The sequence below is a fragment of the Bos grunniens genome, chromosome 8 (genome assembly GCF_055505025.1).
Source record: "Bos grunniens cultivar Pamir isolate PY7600 chromosome 8, Bosgru_T2T1.0, whole genome shotgun sequence".
Lineage (NCBI taxonomy): Eukaryota > Metazoa > Chordata > Mammalia > Artiodactyla > Bovidae > Bos > Bos grunniens.
The window spans coordinates 75,258,411-75,276,177 of NC_141172.1; the positions used below are offsets into that span (position 1 = coordinate 75,258,411).

Sequence of the window (17,767 nt, forward strand, 5' to 3'; positions counted from 1 at the left end):
TGACTCACTGGAAAAGACTCTGATGCTGCGAGGAATTGGGGGCAGGAGGAGAAGGGGACGACAGAGGACGAGATGGCTGGATGGCATCACCAACTCGATGGACGTGAGTCTGAGTGAACTCCGGGAGTTGGTGATGGACAGGGAGGCCTGGTGTGCTGCGATTCATGGGGTCGCAAAGAGTCGGACACAACTGAGCGACTGAACTGAACTGAACCATTTAAATTCTCCTATTGAGGAGATTTGCTCAGATCACTGCTCTCTCCACAAGCCTTCTGTGGCTGTGTTTGAATTAAGTAGGTAAGTTGTCCAGAATTGATGATTTCCTATTCTCTGTTCATTTTGACTGCCCCCCTTCTGGAATACCCACCTTCTGTCAATAAAACTGCTGCACTCTTCAAAATACAATTAAATGCTCTGGAGTTCTAGAGAGAAAATAGGGCTAGAGAATTAGATACCAGAATGTATACATTCTTTACCTGTAGAACCAAGAAAGTGTAGAGATGTAAATCTTTCCTAACCCTTTAGCTAAAACTCATTTTTTTTCCAGAGCAACTGAAGCCACTGTCATTCTTTTTCTAGAGTTACTGTTTATGCTTCTATTTCTCCCACCAGCTAGGAACTTTTTGGAACATAGATTGATCTCATTCAGTTGTGAACATCCAGGCACCTGATTCTAGGACAGAGGAAGTAAAGGTTTGGGATTGGATTACCTGGTTTAAACCCACTGAATGTCAGAATTGGGGGGAGATTTATTAGAGGTCACCTTTCAACCCATTCATTTTGTTGCTGAAATTTGGCCTCTGATCACTAGTGCCTAACAGAAACAGGGAGACAGAGTTCTGGGTGAAGTAGAAAATAACAGCTTTATTGTTTTGTCAGGCAAAAGGGGCACAGTGGGCTTATGTCCTCAAGATTATGTGTCCCACCCTGGTGGGGGTAGTAAGGAGTTTTATTGCCTTCTAAGAAGTGGGGCGTGGTCAGTTTGTGGGCATTCTTATGATTGGATGGTGGTGAGGTAATCAAAACCTTTTGGTTCCAACTTGTTTGGGGTCTAAGAGCTTGTCTGTGTGCTTAGACGCTTCAGTTGTGTCTGACTCTCTGAGACCCCATGGACCATGGCCTGCCAGGCTCCTCTATCCATGGGATTCTCCAGGCAAGAATATTGGAGTGGGTTGCCATTTCCTTCTCGCTTGCCTATAATTAACTTCTTCCACTCGGTGGTGGTGGTGGTGGTGTGGGGTGAGGGGCGGGGGTAGGGGCTTCAGTATCTGCAAGACAGCTTAAATGACAGCTCAGAATATTTTCTATAGTCCTTGAGGAAGAACTAAAGGTCCTCAACTTCGTTTAATGGCTAAAGTATTTGTTTGTAATGCTTAACTGTTTTCCTTTCCTTCTGTATTTTTTCCACTTGTCTGATTAAATTTATTCCTTGACTAAATTTTTCTACAGACAAAAGGCAGGAGGAGGACATGGGTAGAGGTCTGTTCTGAAAAGGCCTTATAGGATCCTGATCCCTTACAATTTATAAATTGGGAAAGTGAGGCCCAGAAAGGGTAGGACTTTGTACCAAGTCCATGACTCAGGATCTGAAGCCAGACATTCTGATCTAAGTTGGTCCCCTTGGAAAGCCTTTGTGCTTCTCTTTGAGATTCAGGGATCGCGGGCTTCCTCCTGGGAGGCTCTTCCAACCCCTACGCATTACCCTCTCGGTGACCCCCGCAGCTTTCCTCCAACCCTCTAGTGAGTCGGGTTCACTTGTTCAAATTGCAACCCTCCAGATACAAGCAGATGTTGACTCCTAGGGGAAATTAGCTACGTCACCATGACTCCTCCCATTGGCTCGAGGGGTGGGGCACGACGCCACGACGTCAGACGCCCAAAAGGGAGGAGCGGTGAGGGGAAGGAGGAGGGAAGTGGGACTTCAACATGGCGGCTGTGGTACTGGCGGTGACTACGGTGACGGTCTGGCCCGGGGCGGGCAGAGTTGGAGGTGGTAGTGTTCGCTCTTCCTAGGGGCCGTCAGGCGCTCAGCAGGGACCGAGCCAGGGAGGCCGGTCGGCGGCAGCACCTTTCGGCTTCTGGCACGGCGGCTGCGGCATTCAGGTGAGGGGGCCTCTCGCTCGGGGAGGTAGGAGAGGGGCGGAGTTGGGAGTGGGAGCCGGTACCGGGAGACGGATGGGGGAGGGACAGGGAGGAAGCTGGAGACGGAGTGGAATGAAGGAGCTGCAGCTCAGGGGGTGTGAAGGCCAAGAGCCAGGGATGGGTGACTTGGGAAGGATTCTGGGAGAAGGGACGGGGTGAGGGGACCAGCATTGAAGGGGCGGAGGGCAGATGGGATGCGGAAAGATAAGTGAGTTCGGATTAAGGGGACTAATGTTCTGCTGGAAAATAGGCGCAGTACGTAGCTGTCTGGAACGAGAGCTCTGTGGGAAATAGAGGATGTCGGGGAGACCGAGGGACCTAGGTTTTAGTAAAGGTGAGTGATGGGGAGTTGAGGGTGAGCTGCGGACCTGAGATACAGATTTAGTTTTCTCTGAGGCGATGAGATTAGGGGGAAAGGGAGGAGACCAGACTCGGGGCGAGTGATCTTTGGGGATATATTCGACATTGCCTGGTCTTCTTGCTGCTTTTGTTTCTTGGGTAGAGACTTATCTGTCCAGTCCACCTGGACTTCAGAAACAGTTCCTAATCTCTCTTGTGAAATATGAAGTTATAGTTCATTTATTTGATCTCTAATAGTGATCTCTGACCTTTGTGTTGTCTCCACACGTTTAAAACTGTGGCTGGCCATAAAAATACATTTTATATTAAAGTGAGATAAAATTTTCAGAGTTTTTAAACTCCATGGAGTGTTGCAAAAACAGATTTGGTAGTTATCTGTTAAGTAGCCTTTGTTCTCACTCCACTTAATGGGGCTTCTTTCCTCAGTTCTAATTATCAGTGTTTTAGAATTTGAGTAGATTTGATAGATATTTCTCTTTAGAATTTTGCCAGATTTGATGATAAGAAAAACAGGGCACTTAGTCTTTAGTGATAGCCAGTTCTTTCTTGTAAGTGTCCCAAACTGAAAGTTAAAGTTTCTGTATTATTTTGTAGCAAAGAATGTAAAATGTCCGAGGTCTAAAAGAATTCCTTTGTCTACATTAACCTACTTTATAAAGTAGGATTTTTTTGGTGTGTTTTTATAGTAGGTTTTTATAAATTAAAGTTTTGTTTCTAATCCATCCTGTTCATTTGTGACTTATTCAATGTTTATTACTGCCTACTTTGTGTTGCATTAATAAGTCATTATAACTATGGAAATGGGAAAATTAATGTTTCTCTAGTGAGACTCTATCACTGTACAGCTTCATTGGAAGAAAAAATGTTTTTTTGGAAATGAAGACTAAGGAAGGAAATTATGTAAATATAAGAACTTCCTGAATTTTTCCATTGTGTAGTATTTGACTCAGTATTTCATCATAACATACTTTTTTTTTCATCATGACATATTTTTTGTATATCTGAAAGCTTTTCTTTTTCTTCTGAAGAAGACGGTATCCTGATATGATTGTATTACGTCTGTGACGAGTTCTCATCAGTAGTTGTTAGTTCCCATTTCTTAGGTTGGCAAATATCACTTTGTGTGACTTTTCTTTGATATCTCAACAATGGTAAGGTATTTAAAATGAGGATTCCTGAAGTTTAATTCAAATTTCTCTGAATTTTTTCAGCATTATAAATGTATCTTCATTACTGGAGTGTAGTTGTCAGTATTATACATTTTTCCTGTTATTTAATTATATTGTTGAATGTTTTGAGGTTTTTCCATATGTAGATTGTTTAAAGCATAACCATATTTTCCACAGACTTACCAAAACCAAAACCAAGCTACTATCTGGTCATCATTACAGGTAATTTTCTTCAGATAGCCTTTCTCAAGAAATGCAAAAGTTAGCATGCAGTACTGTAAGTATTAGGACTTCCCTGGTGGCCCATTGGTCAAGAATCTGCCTGCCAGTGCAGGAGGCTCTGGTTTGATCCCTGGGTGGGGTAGAGTCCCTGGAGAAGAAAATGGCAACCCACTCCAGTATTCTTGCCTGGGAAATCTGTTGGACAGAGAAGCCTAAAGAGCTGCAGTCCAGGAGGTTGCAAAAGGATCGGACACAGCTTAGTGACTAAACAACCACCTCCACCATTAAGTATTAAATAAGCTTCTTAGAATCAAGAAAACCTTGAATTGAAGCTTGAAATCAATTGGATTTAGTTTCCCACATAGCATGAGAATCCTTACTTCTGTGTCGTGAAGATAACTGAAAATCTGTCCTCTTTTCCAGAATCTAATTTCTTATAGGAAAAGAGCCTTTCAGTTAGAGAAAGATGTAATCAGGGTGTTGCTTTTCATAGCACATGATGTCTTGTAGTATTTGAAAATAATTTGAATGTAAGAATATTATTTTCCTGTGAATTGAGAGTTAACATTTCAGATTTTAAAAATTTTAGATGAGAGCTAGATTTACAGAGGGATAGGTGCTAACACTGGGTCTATATTAATGAGCTAGGCATTGTTAAACACTTTACATCATCTCACTTTTATTCCTATGATTTGTTTGGGTAGACAAAGATAGGCTTGCTTTTTAGGTATTGAGGAAACTGAGGATCAGAAAAGTTGAGTAACTTAAACTAAGGTTACTGCTCTAAATTCATTTAGTCCAATTTCAGTGCCCTTACTCTTACCTGTTAGCTCACATGGTAAAGCGTCTGCCTGCAATGTGGGAGACATGGGTTCAGTGCCTGGGTTGGGAAGATCCCCTGGAGAAGGAAATGCCAATCCACTCCAGTACTCTTGCCTGGAAAGTTCCATGGATGGAGGAGCCTGGTAGGCCACAGTTCATGTGATTGCAAAGAGTCGGACACGACTGAGCAACTTCACTGAACTTCACTGACTCTGTCTGTTACATCATTTTGCCCCTCTAACATGGTCACAGGGCCACTCCAATTCCTATGAAGTAAATTTAAACTATAAGCATGAGTTTTAAAAGTAATGCCATTTTAAACTACTTGTTCTCATTGAAATAGCGTTGGAATGATAAATAGTTCATTACAGTTTTAGTCACTTAAGATGTCATCAGTTCTAGGAGGAAATAAATACCTGAATATTTTGTACTTAACAAAATGAACTGTATAAACTGGGTAAAGGACTAAAAGTTTTTATAATTGCTGAGTCAGGTTAGACCTGGTTCATCAAGGGCCAAAATTTGTATTTGGCAGTAATCCACTTGTGTTCTCAGAATTTGGATTGGTCATTGTCAGTTGCTTAACGCTTACTAAACACTTCCAGTGTTTGACTCACTGAGTTGGTTTATGGTATTTGTGAATCTTGTGGTTTACTGAGTCGAGAGCCAGCAGTGTGTGTTTTGGTTGCTTCACTTCCTCCCCAGCACTTGATATTGTCAGACTTTTAAATTTTTTTCTAATCTTTTGGGTTTGGAAGATTTGGGTTATCTACTTTGTTTTATTAGCATTTCCTGAAGTTGAGCATCTTTTTGTATGTTCATTAGCCATTTGTATTTTTCTGATATGTATGTTAAGTTCTCTGCCTGTTTTTGAGTCTTCTTTTTTTTCTGATCGATTTTTGTATTTTGTATACTATGTATTTTGTATACTTTATGTATTTTGTATACTAATTATTTGTTAATTTATGGTTTGCAGATATTCTCTCCCAGTTTTTAACTTGTCTTACCATCTCTTCATAGTCTTTTGATGAGAAAAGTTCATGATTTTAATGAACTGAATGAACTTTTCAGACTTTTATGCTTTTTGTATCATATTTAGGAAGTCCTCTTCTGCTAGGCATGTTATTTTAATAAGTACTAAAGTTTATGTGTCATGTGGCATCTAATCTGACATTTAATACCAATATTTACTTGATGAGAAAGGCCAACTTCTCAGGAGTTGTGCTCATATTGTATTTGGAGTTTTAAGAACCAGAGGGTTTTTTTTTAAATTATTTTTTATTTTAAAAATATTTATTTATTTGGCTGTGTGGCATGGAGGATATTAGTTCTCTGATCAGGGATTGAACCCATGCCCCCTCCAGTGGAAGCTTTGTATCCTAACTGCTGGACTGCAAGGGAAATCCCAGGCCAGAGGGTTTTAAAAGGATTTTAAAAGCAACCTGAATTGTACACACAGGTTATGTATATTTCCCCAAGCTGGGAAACATAACAGGTTTGTGAATGATGTATACATTTTATTGGTATTCCTAGGTGGCACTTGTGGTAAAGAACTGCCTGCCGATGCAGTAGATGTAAGAGAGTCGGGTTTAGTTCCTGGCTTGGGAAGATCCCCTGAAGGAGAGCATAGCAACCCACTCCAGTATTCTTGCCTGGAGAATCCCTTGGACAGAGGAACCTGGCTGGCTACAGTCTGTAGGGTCGCAGAGAGTCAGACACGACTGAAGCAACTTAGTGAACACATACGTTTTACTAAATGTTAACCATGTGGTTTGACAGTGAGAGAGTTTTCTTGTGTGAACAGTTCATAATGAGTCACTTATTCTGAGCAGAAGGATTTCTACTAAGATATGTTCAGAAAGATTTTTTGATGTCTAGTCTGTCTAGTGTTGGGTTTTATCAAGAATAATTGTGAATTGTTAAAGGGCTGATTTGGAAACATTTTGGAAGAGTTTTTTTGTCTTTATTTTCAAGTAATATTATATATTTAGGTGGAATGTAATTACATGGTTAAACAGAAATATGTACATTTTCACAGTTAACAAGTTGTTTATGTGGAGGGTATTTTTTTGGGAGGTGGGATTAGTATCATATGTTTATGGTATTTAAATTTCATTAGATACTTTTAAAAGAATGAAATAACTCTTGTTAGTATTGGAGAAACTATTTAAAGTTATGATTTATGACGGGAAATTCCCTGGTGGTCCAGTGGTTAGGACTCTGTGCTTTCACTGCTGAGGGCTCAGATTCAGTCCCTGTCAGGAAACTAAGATCCTGCAAGCCGTGCAGCACGACCAAAAAAAAAGTTACGATGAAAATCGCAAATCGGCTAGAACGTATGTGATGGAGGATATAGTTTTTCTATTTTGTTTTTTAAACTCTGCCCAGTTCTTTAGGCTGTGTCTCTTATCCACATTAAACTCTTACCTGTTAGGTTGTTTTTATTAAAATCTTGAGGGATTTGAATTTCTCTTTTGTGTATTTAAACCTCTTAAAAACTTTTTTTCTTTTCATGAGAAGGAACTGTTCTTCTAGGGAGTTGGATGTCCTGATCCTGGCAAAGATCACGTGGAAATATAAAACATCCACTAGGCTTTAATTGTACTGCAAATACTGTATAGTGATATACAGTACACCTTTGATATTTGTGAAAGCTATTTCCCTAGATTTTTGAGAGTCCTTGCATAAATACCATACTTTAGAATGTCCCTCATAGTTTATAGAAAAGTATAATAGAAAATTTTTACTTACCTTCAGGTTTGATGGGTAAATAGATAAGAAAAACAAACTTAAAGATCTTGATGCTAAATTCCATCTTTGGCTACCTTTAATTCTCAGTCTTTTACTGTTCGTTGGGATAGGCTGGATGGCCTATCCCTAACCTTTATTAATTTATTAATAACCTTTGTTAAATAATAACCTTTATTAATTTATGAATAAATTAACCTTTATTAACCCTTTGGAAACTCAAGGTCAGACTGGCTTTGCTTCTTTTGTGCTACATCTCATCATGGTATTAGTCCCAGGCAGAGTTCATATCCTCTTTCTCATTTCTTCCTTCATTGGTAAGAATGAGATCTTCCTAATCCTAATATCTTCCTGTAGTTGTGAGTGTTAATATTTCCTTTTAGAGTTCATTGGGGAAGGATATGGGCAGTAGCTTCCTTTTTTCCTCCTTCTGGTAGATTATACCTTATTCCACGCCATGTATGATAAATGATTCCTTTCTGTGGGCGGAATTCAAAGTCCAATGTTAGATTACAAATTATTATGTGGAGTGGATTTTAGAGCTTCCCTGATAGCTCAGTTGGTAAAGAATCCGCCTGCCATGTAGGAGACCCCTGTTTGATTCCTGGTTTGGAAAGATCCACTGGAGAAGGGAAAGACTAGCCTGGCGTGCTGCGATTCATGGGGTCGCAAAGAGTCGGACACAACTGAGCGACTGAACTGAACTGAAACACTCCAATATTCTGGCCTGGAAAATTCCATGGACTGTATAGCAAAGAATGGGACATGACTGAGTGACTTTCACTTTCACTTCACTTTCATGTGGAGTGGGTTTTAGGGGTAGCTAGTGAAATCTCAAAAAATTTTCTTCCATCAAAGGTTATTCTATTTCCAAGTGATAATAACAATAGGAAACCAACCAACCTACCACAAATTTTGTTCTGAAATACTTCAAAATCACTGAAGGTCTTGAATTGTTTATTGTTTATTGTTATTCATTCATTCAAATGTCCCATCCATTTTCTAAAACAGGAAATTCCACCTAGTTCTTATAATTTAATAGGGAATCTAACTTCATCCTTGTAGTAGGTAGTTTTTATAATAATATTTCACTTACCTGGCTTATTCAGAGATCTCAGCGTTTTATATAAGCAGAATTTAAAGATAATGGAACATTTCTTCTTTGAAAGCCCATATTAAAATTATTGGAAGATTATTAAATGAGTCTTTTATAAATGTAATTATATAATGCAGCCAGTAATAATGTATGACTTACTCTATAACAACATAAGTCTTACTCCAAATGTCTCTAGGAAGCTATACATTTTGAGTTATGTTTTAAAAAAAAATGGTTTAGTCTGTATGTATTGCTGACAGTGTCTAGTGAAAGAGTACATGTTACGATAACAGGCTTATTTTATTTAGTGGGTAAGAAATTATATTTAGGCAGAATTCTAGTTTGAAATGTTCTTGATCTGTCCAATATGATAGCCACATAGACAGTGGATATGTAAAACATTTTTATCGTTGTGAAAAGTTCTTTTAAACTGTTCTTGATCCTTGTTAAATTTTATTGTTCATGTAGATCATCTGGAGATTGTGGTAAAATGTAGATTCTGATTCTGGGTAGGTTTATGATTGTACATTTTTAAAGAAATTCTCAGGTTATGTTGTGGCCCAAGGATCATACTTTCAGTAGTAAACTTTTGAATTTACTATAATGTGAGGTTGATTTGGGACTTTTTATGAGATTTTTAAAAAAAATTTAATTTATTATAAGCTTTTTAATTAGTGTCTTTTGCCTGGAGAGATTATATTGCAATGATCAGAACTATAGAGTGAGTTTAAAGGTCTAAAGTTGTAGTTCAGGTTTCCTTTTTAAAAACTAATCATCTCTTTCAGACTTGAACTTTTTAGTTTGTGAAACAAGAATAGGAATACTTACTTATATCTCATAGAATGTAAGGTTTGGATAAGATGATGTATGTGATGGTATTTTCAAAACTAAGTAAGACTTCAACATACAGTTTTGAAAATTACGTAAAGTTTTTAACATGTGCTTCATTACAAGCATAATACCTTTTCACTGTCAGCTAATATCCTTATTTTCTAAAGGTAATGTACTACATTTTATCCAGCGATTCTCAGTAAGTTTTATTTATTCTTTTATGTTTGTTGCTGCTAAGTTGCTTCAGTCGTGTCCGACTCTGTGTGATCCCATAGACGGCAGCCCACCAGGCTTCTCCGTCCCTGGGACTCTCCAGGCAAGAACACCGGAGTGGGTTGCCATTCCCTTCTCCAGTGCATGAAAGTGGAAAGTGAAAGTGAAGTTGCTCAGTTGTGTCAGACTCTTAGCGACCCCATGGACTGCAGCCTACCAGGCTCCTCCATCTATGGGATTTTCCAGGCAACAGTACTGGAGTGGTGTGCCATTGTCTTTTTGCATTTTTCTTTTAATAGTCTATCTATTTGTTTAATTTTTGGCTGTGCTGGGTCTTTGTTGTTGTGCGTGGACTTTTCTCTGGTTGTGGCTAGTGGGGGCTGCTCCTTAATTGTGGTGCGAGGGCTTTTTGTTGCAGTGACTTCTGTTGTAGAGCACGGGCTTCAGTAGTTGTGGCACATGGGCTTAGTTGCCTCATGGCGTGTGGAATTTTCCCAGACCAGGGATTGAATCCGCGTCCCCTGCATTGGCAGGCGGTTCCCAACCTGGACCACCAGAGAACGTCCCCCATTAGAATTAATTTCAGTGAGGTGTTCTGTCCTGTTATAGCTGCCACTTAGAGAAGTGTGTGTGTGTTTGTGTGTGTGTTCAGTCACTAAGTCATATCTGACTCTTTGTGACCTCATGGACTGCAGCACAACAGGCCTCCCTGTCCTTCACCATTTCCTTAAGTTTGACCAAGTTCATGTCCATTGCATCGGTGATGCCATCCAGCCATCTCATCCTCTGGCATCCTCTTCTCCTGCCCTCAATCTTTCCCAGCATCAGGGACTTTTCCAGTGAGTCGGCTCTTTGTATCAGGTGGCCAAGTATTGGAGCTTCAGCTTCAGCATCAGTTGTTCCACCTCTCACGTCTGTATATGACTACTGGAAGAACCATAGCTTTGACTGTATGAACCTTTGTGGGCAAAGTACTTAGAGAAGTATCTGGCAGTAATAGTAGGTACACCTTAAACAGATGTTGAATGAATGAGACATATAAGTCTGAGAAATTAATTGCCTTTTCTTGTGACCATGCAGGGATATTTTTTTAAATCAACAGAAGTTGATTGGGAACCAGCTTTAAGGGGGGAACAAAGGGTCGGGAAGATTCCCTGGAGAAGGAAATGATTCCCCACTCCAGTTTTTGCCTGGAGAATCCCAAGAACAGAGGAGTCTGGCAGGCTACAGTCCATGAGGTTGCAAAGTCAGACATGACTGACTAACACACACACACACACAAAAGTAATTATATAGCTAGTTTTTCCATTAGAGGGGAAAAATGAAAGCCAGATAACATACCTCTTCACTTTAGAATTCTATTTGCATATTCCTGTGTTTTCTTACTGTGCTCTTTTGACTCGTTTTAGTTAATTGTGTACAATTTCTTGTGGGTATCCTTTTAACAAGATTTAACAACATTTTTGCCGTGTGATTTATTTTCAGAAATATTTTAAAGTTAAATTATAGTCATTTTACACTAGAATATTATATAACTTTAAAAAAAAAATGAGGACATTTTTCTTCATAAATACACTACTGTTAACCATGCCCAACCATCTATGGTAAACAATGTTTCTGTTTTTTTTCCTTTGGCCACGCCACACAGCTTGTGGGATCTTAGTTCCCTGACCAGGGATTGAACCTGGGCCATGGCAGTGAAAGTGCTGAGTCCCAACCACTGGACCCCCGGGGAACTCCCAACAATAATTTCATATTATCATATTATATCAGTACTTACTCACATTTCCTCACTTGTCCCCTAAATGTCTTTTATGAGTTCACAGTGCAATTCTGACACTACCTAGAATTAGGTTAATGGGCTTCCCTGGTTGCACAGTGGTAAAGAATCCACCTGCCAATGCAGGAGATGTGGGTTTGATCCCTGGGTTGGGAAGATCCCTTGGTGGAGGTAATGGCAACCTGCTCTAGTATTCTTGCCTGAAAAATTCCATGGACAGAGGAGCTTGGCAGGCTACAGTCCAGAGGGTTGCAGAGTCGGACATGACTGAGGGACTAAGCACTCATGCGTGCACACATGCACACAAGTTAAAGGCATAGTTATTCAGAAGACAGATACCAGCCACAAGCTCAAGGGTTCCCAGAACATCTTGAAACAACTTGCTCCAAATTTAGAGGTTCCCACACAGCCCTCAGGTTAGATAATGTGCTACAATGCCTTACAGAACTCAGAAGAGTGCTATATTTATGATTACAGATTTGTTACAGCAAAAAGTATACAAATCAGAACTAGTCAGAAGATGCCATAGGGTGAAACCTGGGAAGGTCAGAAACATGCAAATACTCTCCTGGTGGAATCACGATGTGTCACCCTCCTGACACATCATCATGTCACCAGATCCACAGAATATTGTTAACCAGGAAGCTCAGCAGAGTTCGTGTCCAGATTTCATTTTATTGACTTATTACATAGGCATGATTCATTGGCCACAAGGTTGAATTTGATCTCCAGCCCTCCTCTTCCCCTCCCTCAAGGTTGAACATATTACATGGCTTAAAATCTTTCCCTTCTAAAAAAAAAAAAAAAAATCTTTCCCTTCTAATCACATGATTTGTCTTTCTGGTATGGTCATCTTCTGTCCCTTAAGTCATCTTGTTAGCATAAACTATCAAGTATGGTCTGGGGCCCACCAAGAAAAACAAAGATTTTTGTATCACTTGGGAAATTCCAAGGATTTAGAGGATACCTCCAAGAACCAGGGGCTTCCCTTGTGGTTCAGCTGGTAAAGAATCTGCCTGCAATGCTGGAGACCTGGGTTCGATCCCTGGATTGGGAGGATCCCCTAGAGAAGGGAAAGGCTACCCACTCCAGTGTTCTGGCCTGGAGAATTCCATAGACTGTATAGTCCATGGGGTCGTCGAGAGTTGGACACTACTGAGCGACTTTCACTTTCACTTCCCAGAACCAGAGACAAAGGCTAACCAAATTCTTTATTGTACAAAATGGTTTGTTCAGTCCTAGGTCCAATAAAACCACTTTAAAAATATCTTAGGCTTCCTTTTTATTTTTTCAGTATTATGGGAATTTTAAAGTGTATCAGAGAGTAAGGAGAAAGTGTAATGAACTCCCATGTGCCCAATGCCCAGCTTGCACAAAGATCAACATTTGACTAATCTTTTTCAAGTCTTTTCTCCTCCCTTTTTTGGGGATTGGGAAGTCCCTGAAATATTTTAAAGCAAATCTCAAACTTTCCTATAAATACATTATTATGTGTTTCTAACTGATAAAACAGTTAACTTTCTTTAAAAAATATAATTATCGTGCTATTATCTAATAATTATTAGTAATTCCTTAATATAATGCAATAACCATCTTATATGAAAATTTCTCTTATTGTCTTAGAAGTGTCACTTTACAGATAGTTTGTTCCATTCACAGGTCAGGTCCATACTTATCACTTATTTGGTTTTCAGGTCTGTTAAGTCTCTTCTGTGATATGGTAATTATCACCTTTTCATTGGAGAAACCAGGCTATTTGTCCTGAAGGTATTCCAAATTTAGGATTTGTCTGTGTGTTCTTGTGTTGTCTTTTTTGCTTGCTCCTCTAATTCTTGTAAAGAAAGGGTTCGAAGCTTGATTTAATTCATGTTTCTGTTGTTTGGTGGTAGCAGCCATCATAGAAGTGGTGCTGTGTCCTTCTTTTTACATCCCATCAGGAGGTACATAATGAATGGTTGTCCCACTTTTTGTGATTCTAGTTGTGTTCAGATGGTGTCAGCCCCATCCTATTATAAAGCTCCCTGATAATCTTTACCTAATAATTTAACATCCAGTGATGATACTTACTTGAATCAATTATATAATTAGAAGTTATGAACTTGTATCATCACGCTGTTTTTTTCACATCTATGTTTATGAGGTGCCATTCTTCTAAAGAAGAGCTTTCCCTCATAATCAGGGTTATCCTGAAGTGTAGTTCCTACTGGAAAGGAATGAGGAATGCTTAATTCTTTTCTTTTAATTACCAATTTCAAAGTTGGTATAATAGTCATCTTAATAGTAGTAGGTTATTTGTGGTTTGTTTTTCTTTCTGATGGTTTTCTATGGATCTTTGAATATCATCATAGACTTGTGGCTTTATAAGGTGTGTTTAAACCAATTATAGTCATTATTTTTGATGTGCAAGTTTTTAAAAATTTGGTAGCCTTTTGATACAACCTGTACATCTTTGGAAGTTTTCTTATTTTCATGTACAACAGATGGCCCAGGTTTATCTTATAAGTTCTTTATCCATATTTGAAAGCAACCATTTCTTAGTGTAGACATACAGATGGCCATCAGGCACATGAAAAGATGCTCGACATTACTAATCATCAGGGAAATGCAAATCAAAATCACAGTGAAATATTACCTCACACCTCTCAGAATGGCAATTATCAAAAAGTCAACAAATAACAAGTGTTGGCGAGGATGTGGAGAAAAGGGAGCCCTCATGCACTGTTGGTAGGAATATAAATTGTTGCAGCCACTATGGAAAACAGTGTAGAGATTCCCCCCAGAATTAAAAATTGAACTACCATCAGTTCAGTCACTCAGTCGTGTCCGACTGTTCGCGACCCCATGAATCGCAGCACACCAGGCCTCCCTGTCCATCACAAACTCCCGGAGTTCACTCAGACTCACATCCATCGAGTAGTTGATGCCATCCAGCCATCTCATCCTCTGTCGTCCCCTTCTCCTCCTGCCCCCAATCCCTCCCAGCATCAGAGTCTTTTCCAGTGAGTCAACTCTTTGCATGAGGTGGCCAAAGTATTGGAGTTTCAGCTTCAACATCAGTCCTTCCAAAGAACACCCAGGACTGATCTCCTTTAGAATGGACTGGTTGAACTACCATATGATTCAGCAATTCCAGTCCTGAATATTTATCCAAAGAAAGCAAAAACAGTAATTAGAAAAGATACATGCATCCCTGTGTTAATTGCTGCATTATTTACAATAGCTGAGATATGGAAGTAACCCAGGTGTCCATCAACAGATGAATGGTATGTAGCATACATGTATACATATAAATATGTATATAAAATGAAATACTGCTGCTGCTGCTAAGTCGCTTCAGTCGTGTCCGACTCTGCGCGACCCCATAGACGGCAGCCCACCAGGCTCCCCCGTCCCTGGGATTCTCCAGGCAAGAACACTGGAGTGGGTTGCCATTTCCTTCTCCAGTGCATGAAGTGAATAGTGAAAGCGAAGTCGCTCAGTCATGTCCGACTCTTAGCAACTCCATAGACGGCAGCCTACCAGGCTCCTCTGTCCCTGGGATTTTCCAGGCAAGAGTACTGGAGTGGGTTGCCATTGCCTTCTCCAAAATGAAATACTACTCAGTCATAAAAAAGAGTGAAACCTTGCCATTTGTAACAACATGGATGAACCTAGAGGATATTATGCTAGGTGAAATAAATCAGACAATGACAAATAATCTATGGTTTCACTTATCTGAAATCTAAAACACAGAACGAATGATCAAACATAACAAAACAGAAACTATAGATACAGAGAACAAATAGATGGTGGTTGTAAATGAGTTATGAGGATGAAAGGTACAGTGTGGGGTACATAGTCGGTAGCAGTATAGTGACATGACATATAGCTAGATTTATCATAGTGATCATTTTGAAATGTATGGAAATACCAATCACTGTGTGTGTAACAGGAACTAACATAGTGTTGTAGGTCAAATATACTTCAAAAACAAACAGACTCATAAAAAAGAGATTAGATTTGTGACTACAGAAATGGGGGGGGGTGGGAATTGAATGAAGGCAGTCAGAAGGTACAACCTTCCAGTTATAAATAAGTAGTAGGATGTAATGTACACTATAATGTAATGAACACTGCTCTATGTTATATATGAAAGTTGTTTAGAAAGTAAATCCTGGGTTCTCATCATGTACACACACGAATTTTTTCTGTTTCTTTAATTTGTATTTATATGAGATGATGGATGTTCACTAAACTTGTGATAATCAGTTCATGATACATGTAAGTCAAATCATTATGCTGTATACTTTAAACTTATACAGTGCTGTATGTCAACTGAATAATTAAAAAACTAAGATCATGGCATCCAGCCCCATTACTTCATGGCAAATAGAGGGGGGGAAAGGTAGAAGTAGTGACAGATTTCCTCTTCTTGGGCTCTAAAATCACTGTGGATGGTGACTGCAGCCATGAAATCAGCAGACGTTTGCTTCTTGACCGGAAAGCTATGACAAGCCTAGACAGCATGTTGACAAGCAGAGACACTACTCTTGACTACAAAGGTCGGTATAGTCAAGGGTGTGGTCTTCTCACTGGTCATGTATGGTTGTGAGAGCTGGACCGTAAAGAAGGTGGAGTGCCGAAGAATTGACGCCTTTGGAATTGTGGTGCTGGAGAAGACTCCTTAGAGTCCCTTGGATGGCACGGAGATCAAACCAGTCAGTCTCATGGGAGATCAACCGTGAATACTTGTTGGAAGGACTGATGCTGAAGCTCCAGTATTTTGGTCATCCGATGCAAATAGCTGACTCTTTGGAACAGTCCGTGATAAAGATTGAGGGCAGGAGAAGACGGAATCAGAGGATGAGATGGCTGGATGGCATCACCAGTGCAATGGACATGAACTTGGTCAAACTTAAGGAAATGGTGAAGCACAGGTTGGCCTGACCAATGCTGTAGTCCATGGGGTCTTAAAGAATCGGGCACGACTGGGTGACTGAATAATAGCAATGTCAATTATATCTGAGTAAAACTGGAGGAAAAAAGAATGAAGTGCAGAAATGAGTTTGAGAGCTCAAAATTTGGGTACTAGAGATACTCATTGGTACTGTCCTTATACAAAAATTATATGTTTGTATTGATTTTTTTAGTTTTAATAGTTTGTATTTCTTTAATGTTTTACCTATCTTTTTTTCCCTCTTACCTGAAAAATCTTGGTCCCTTACAATAAATATAATTACTTATATGCTGTATTGCACATATACAAATAGCTTTAAAGTAGCAATGCTGATTTTACTGCTAATAAGAAAAAGTAAGGCCTAAAATCTTTGCAGTTCTTTAAGTTCTTACTACATGTTTTGCTAATATGCACAGTTAGAGTCCTGAGTTCTAAAGGTGGCTCAGACAGTAAAGAATCCACCTGCAGTGTGGGAGACCCAGATTCAATCCCTGGGTCAGGAAGATCCCCTGGAGAAGGGAATGGCAACCCACTGCAGTACTCTTGCCTGGAGATTTTCATGGACAATGGAGCCTGATGGGCCACAGTCCGTGGGGCCACGAAGAGTCAGGCACTACTGAGTGACTAACACACACACACAGTCACATGAAATTATTTTTTGTTTTGTTGTCACTTTTCTAACTTGATGTACTGTTAGGTTTATTTGTTTTAGTTTGTACTCATTTGAGGGATTTAAAAATCATACTGTTTGGAATATGAACTAGTTACTTTGAAAACTTAGTATACAGAGATGTGTAAAAAGAAAAAGTATAAATGTGAAAAATTCCACTAATGGAAATATCCACTGTTAAAGATATTTGTTTAGCTAACATGTATTAAAAACGTAACATGGATTAAGATTGTTCTAAGTACTTTATATGCATTATCTTCTTTAATCTTTACAGTTACCAATGAAGTTGTTGGTATTACTATCCCCATTTTACAGGTTGATTACCTGAAGCTCACAGATGTTAAATTATTCAAGGGATACGTAGATAGTAAGTAGCAGAGCTGGAATTTGAACCCTAATCTTTTTACTAAAAAACTTACCTTTTTAAAAGTCACTGTATATTCTGTTGTCAGTCTTCGTTTTCTGTGCTTCAGTTCAGTCGCTCAGTCGTGTTCGACTCTGCGACCCCATGGACTGCAGCACGCCAGGCCTCCCTGTCCATCACCAACCCCTGGAGTTTACCCAAACTCATGTCCATTGAGTTGGTGATGCCATGATGCCGTCCTACCATCTCATCCTCTGTCGTCCCCTTCTCCTGCCCTCAATCTTTCCCAGCATCAGGGTCTTCTCAAATGAGTCAGGTCTTTGCATCAGGTGGCCAAAGTATTGGAGTTTCACCATCAACATCAGTCCTTCCAATGAACACTCAGGACTGATCTCCTTTAGGATGGACTGGTTG

The 17,767-nt window shown here is 39.5% G+C and overlaps 1 protein-coding gene across 9 annotated transcripts in view; it reads left to right on the top strand.

Moving 5' to 3' along the window:
• The first annotated feature begins 1,904 nt into the window (after window positions 1-1,904).
• The window catches only part of UBAP1 (ubiquitin associated protein 1), a 69,906-nt gene continuing 54,043 nt past the window's right edge, over window positions 1,905-17,767 (top strand). For 6 of the 9 annotated variants that reach the window (XM_086416656.1, XM_086416662.1, XM_086416655.1 and 3 more), the window contains exon 1: window positions 1,905-2,103. Coding sequence is in view for 1 of the 9 variants with exons in the window: in XM_086416660.1 (XP_086272786.1) it covers window positions 2,440-2,476 (37 nt within the window). In the remaining 8 variants the exon portion in view is untranslated. Of the gene's footprint in view, window positions 2,104-2,184; window positions 2,238-2,392; window positions 2,477-17,767 lie in introns of those variants that run through there. The other 3 variants (XM_086416653.1, XM_086416660.1, XM_086416654.1) reach the window with 2 other exon arrangements.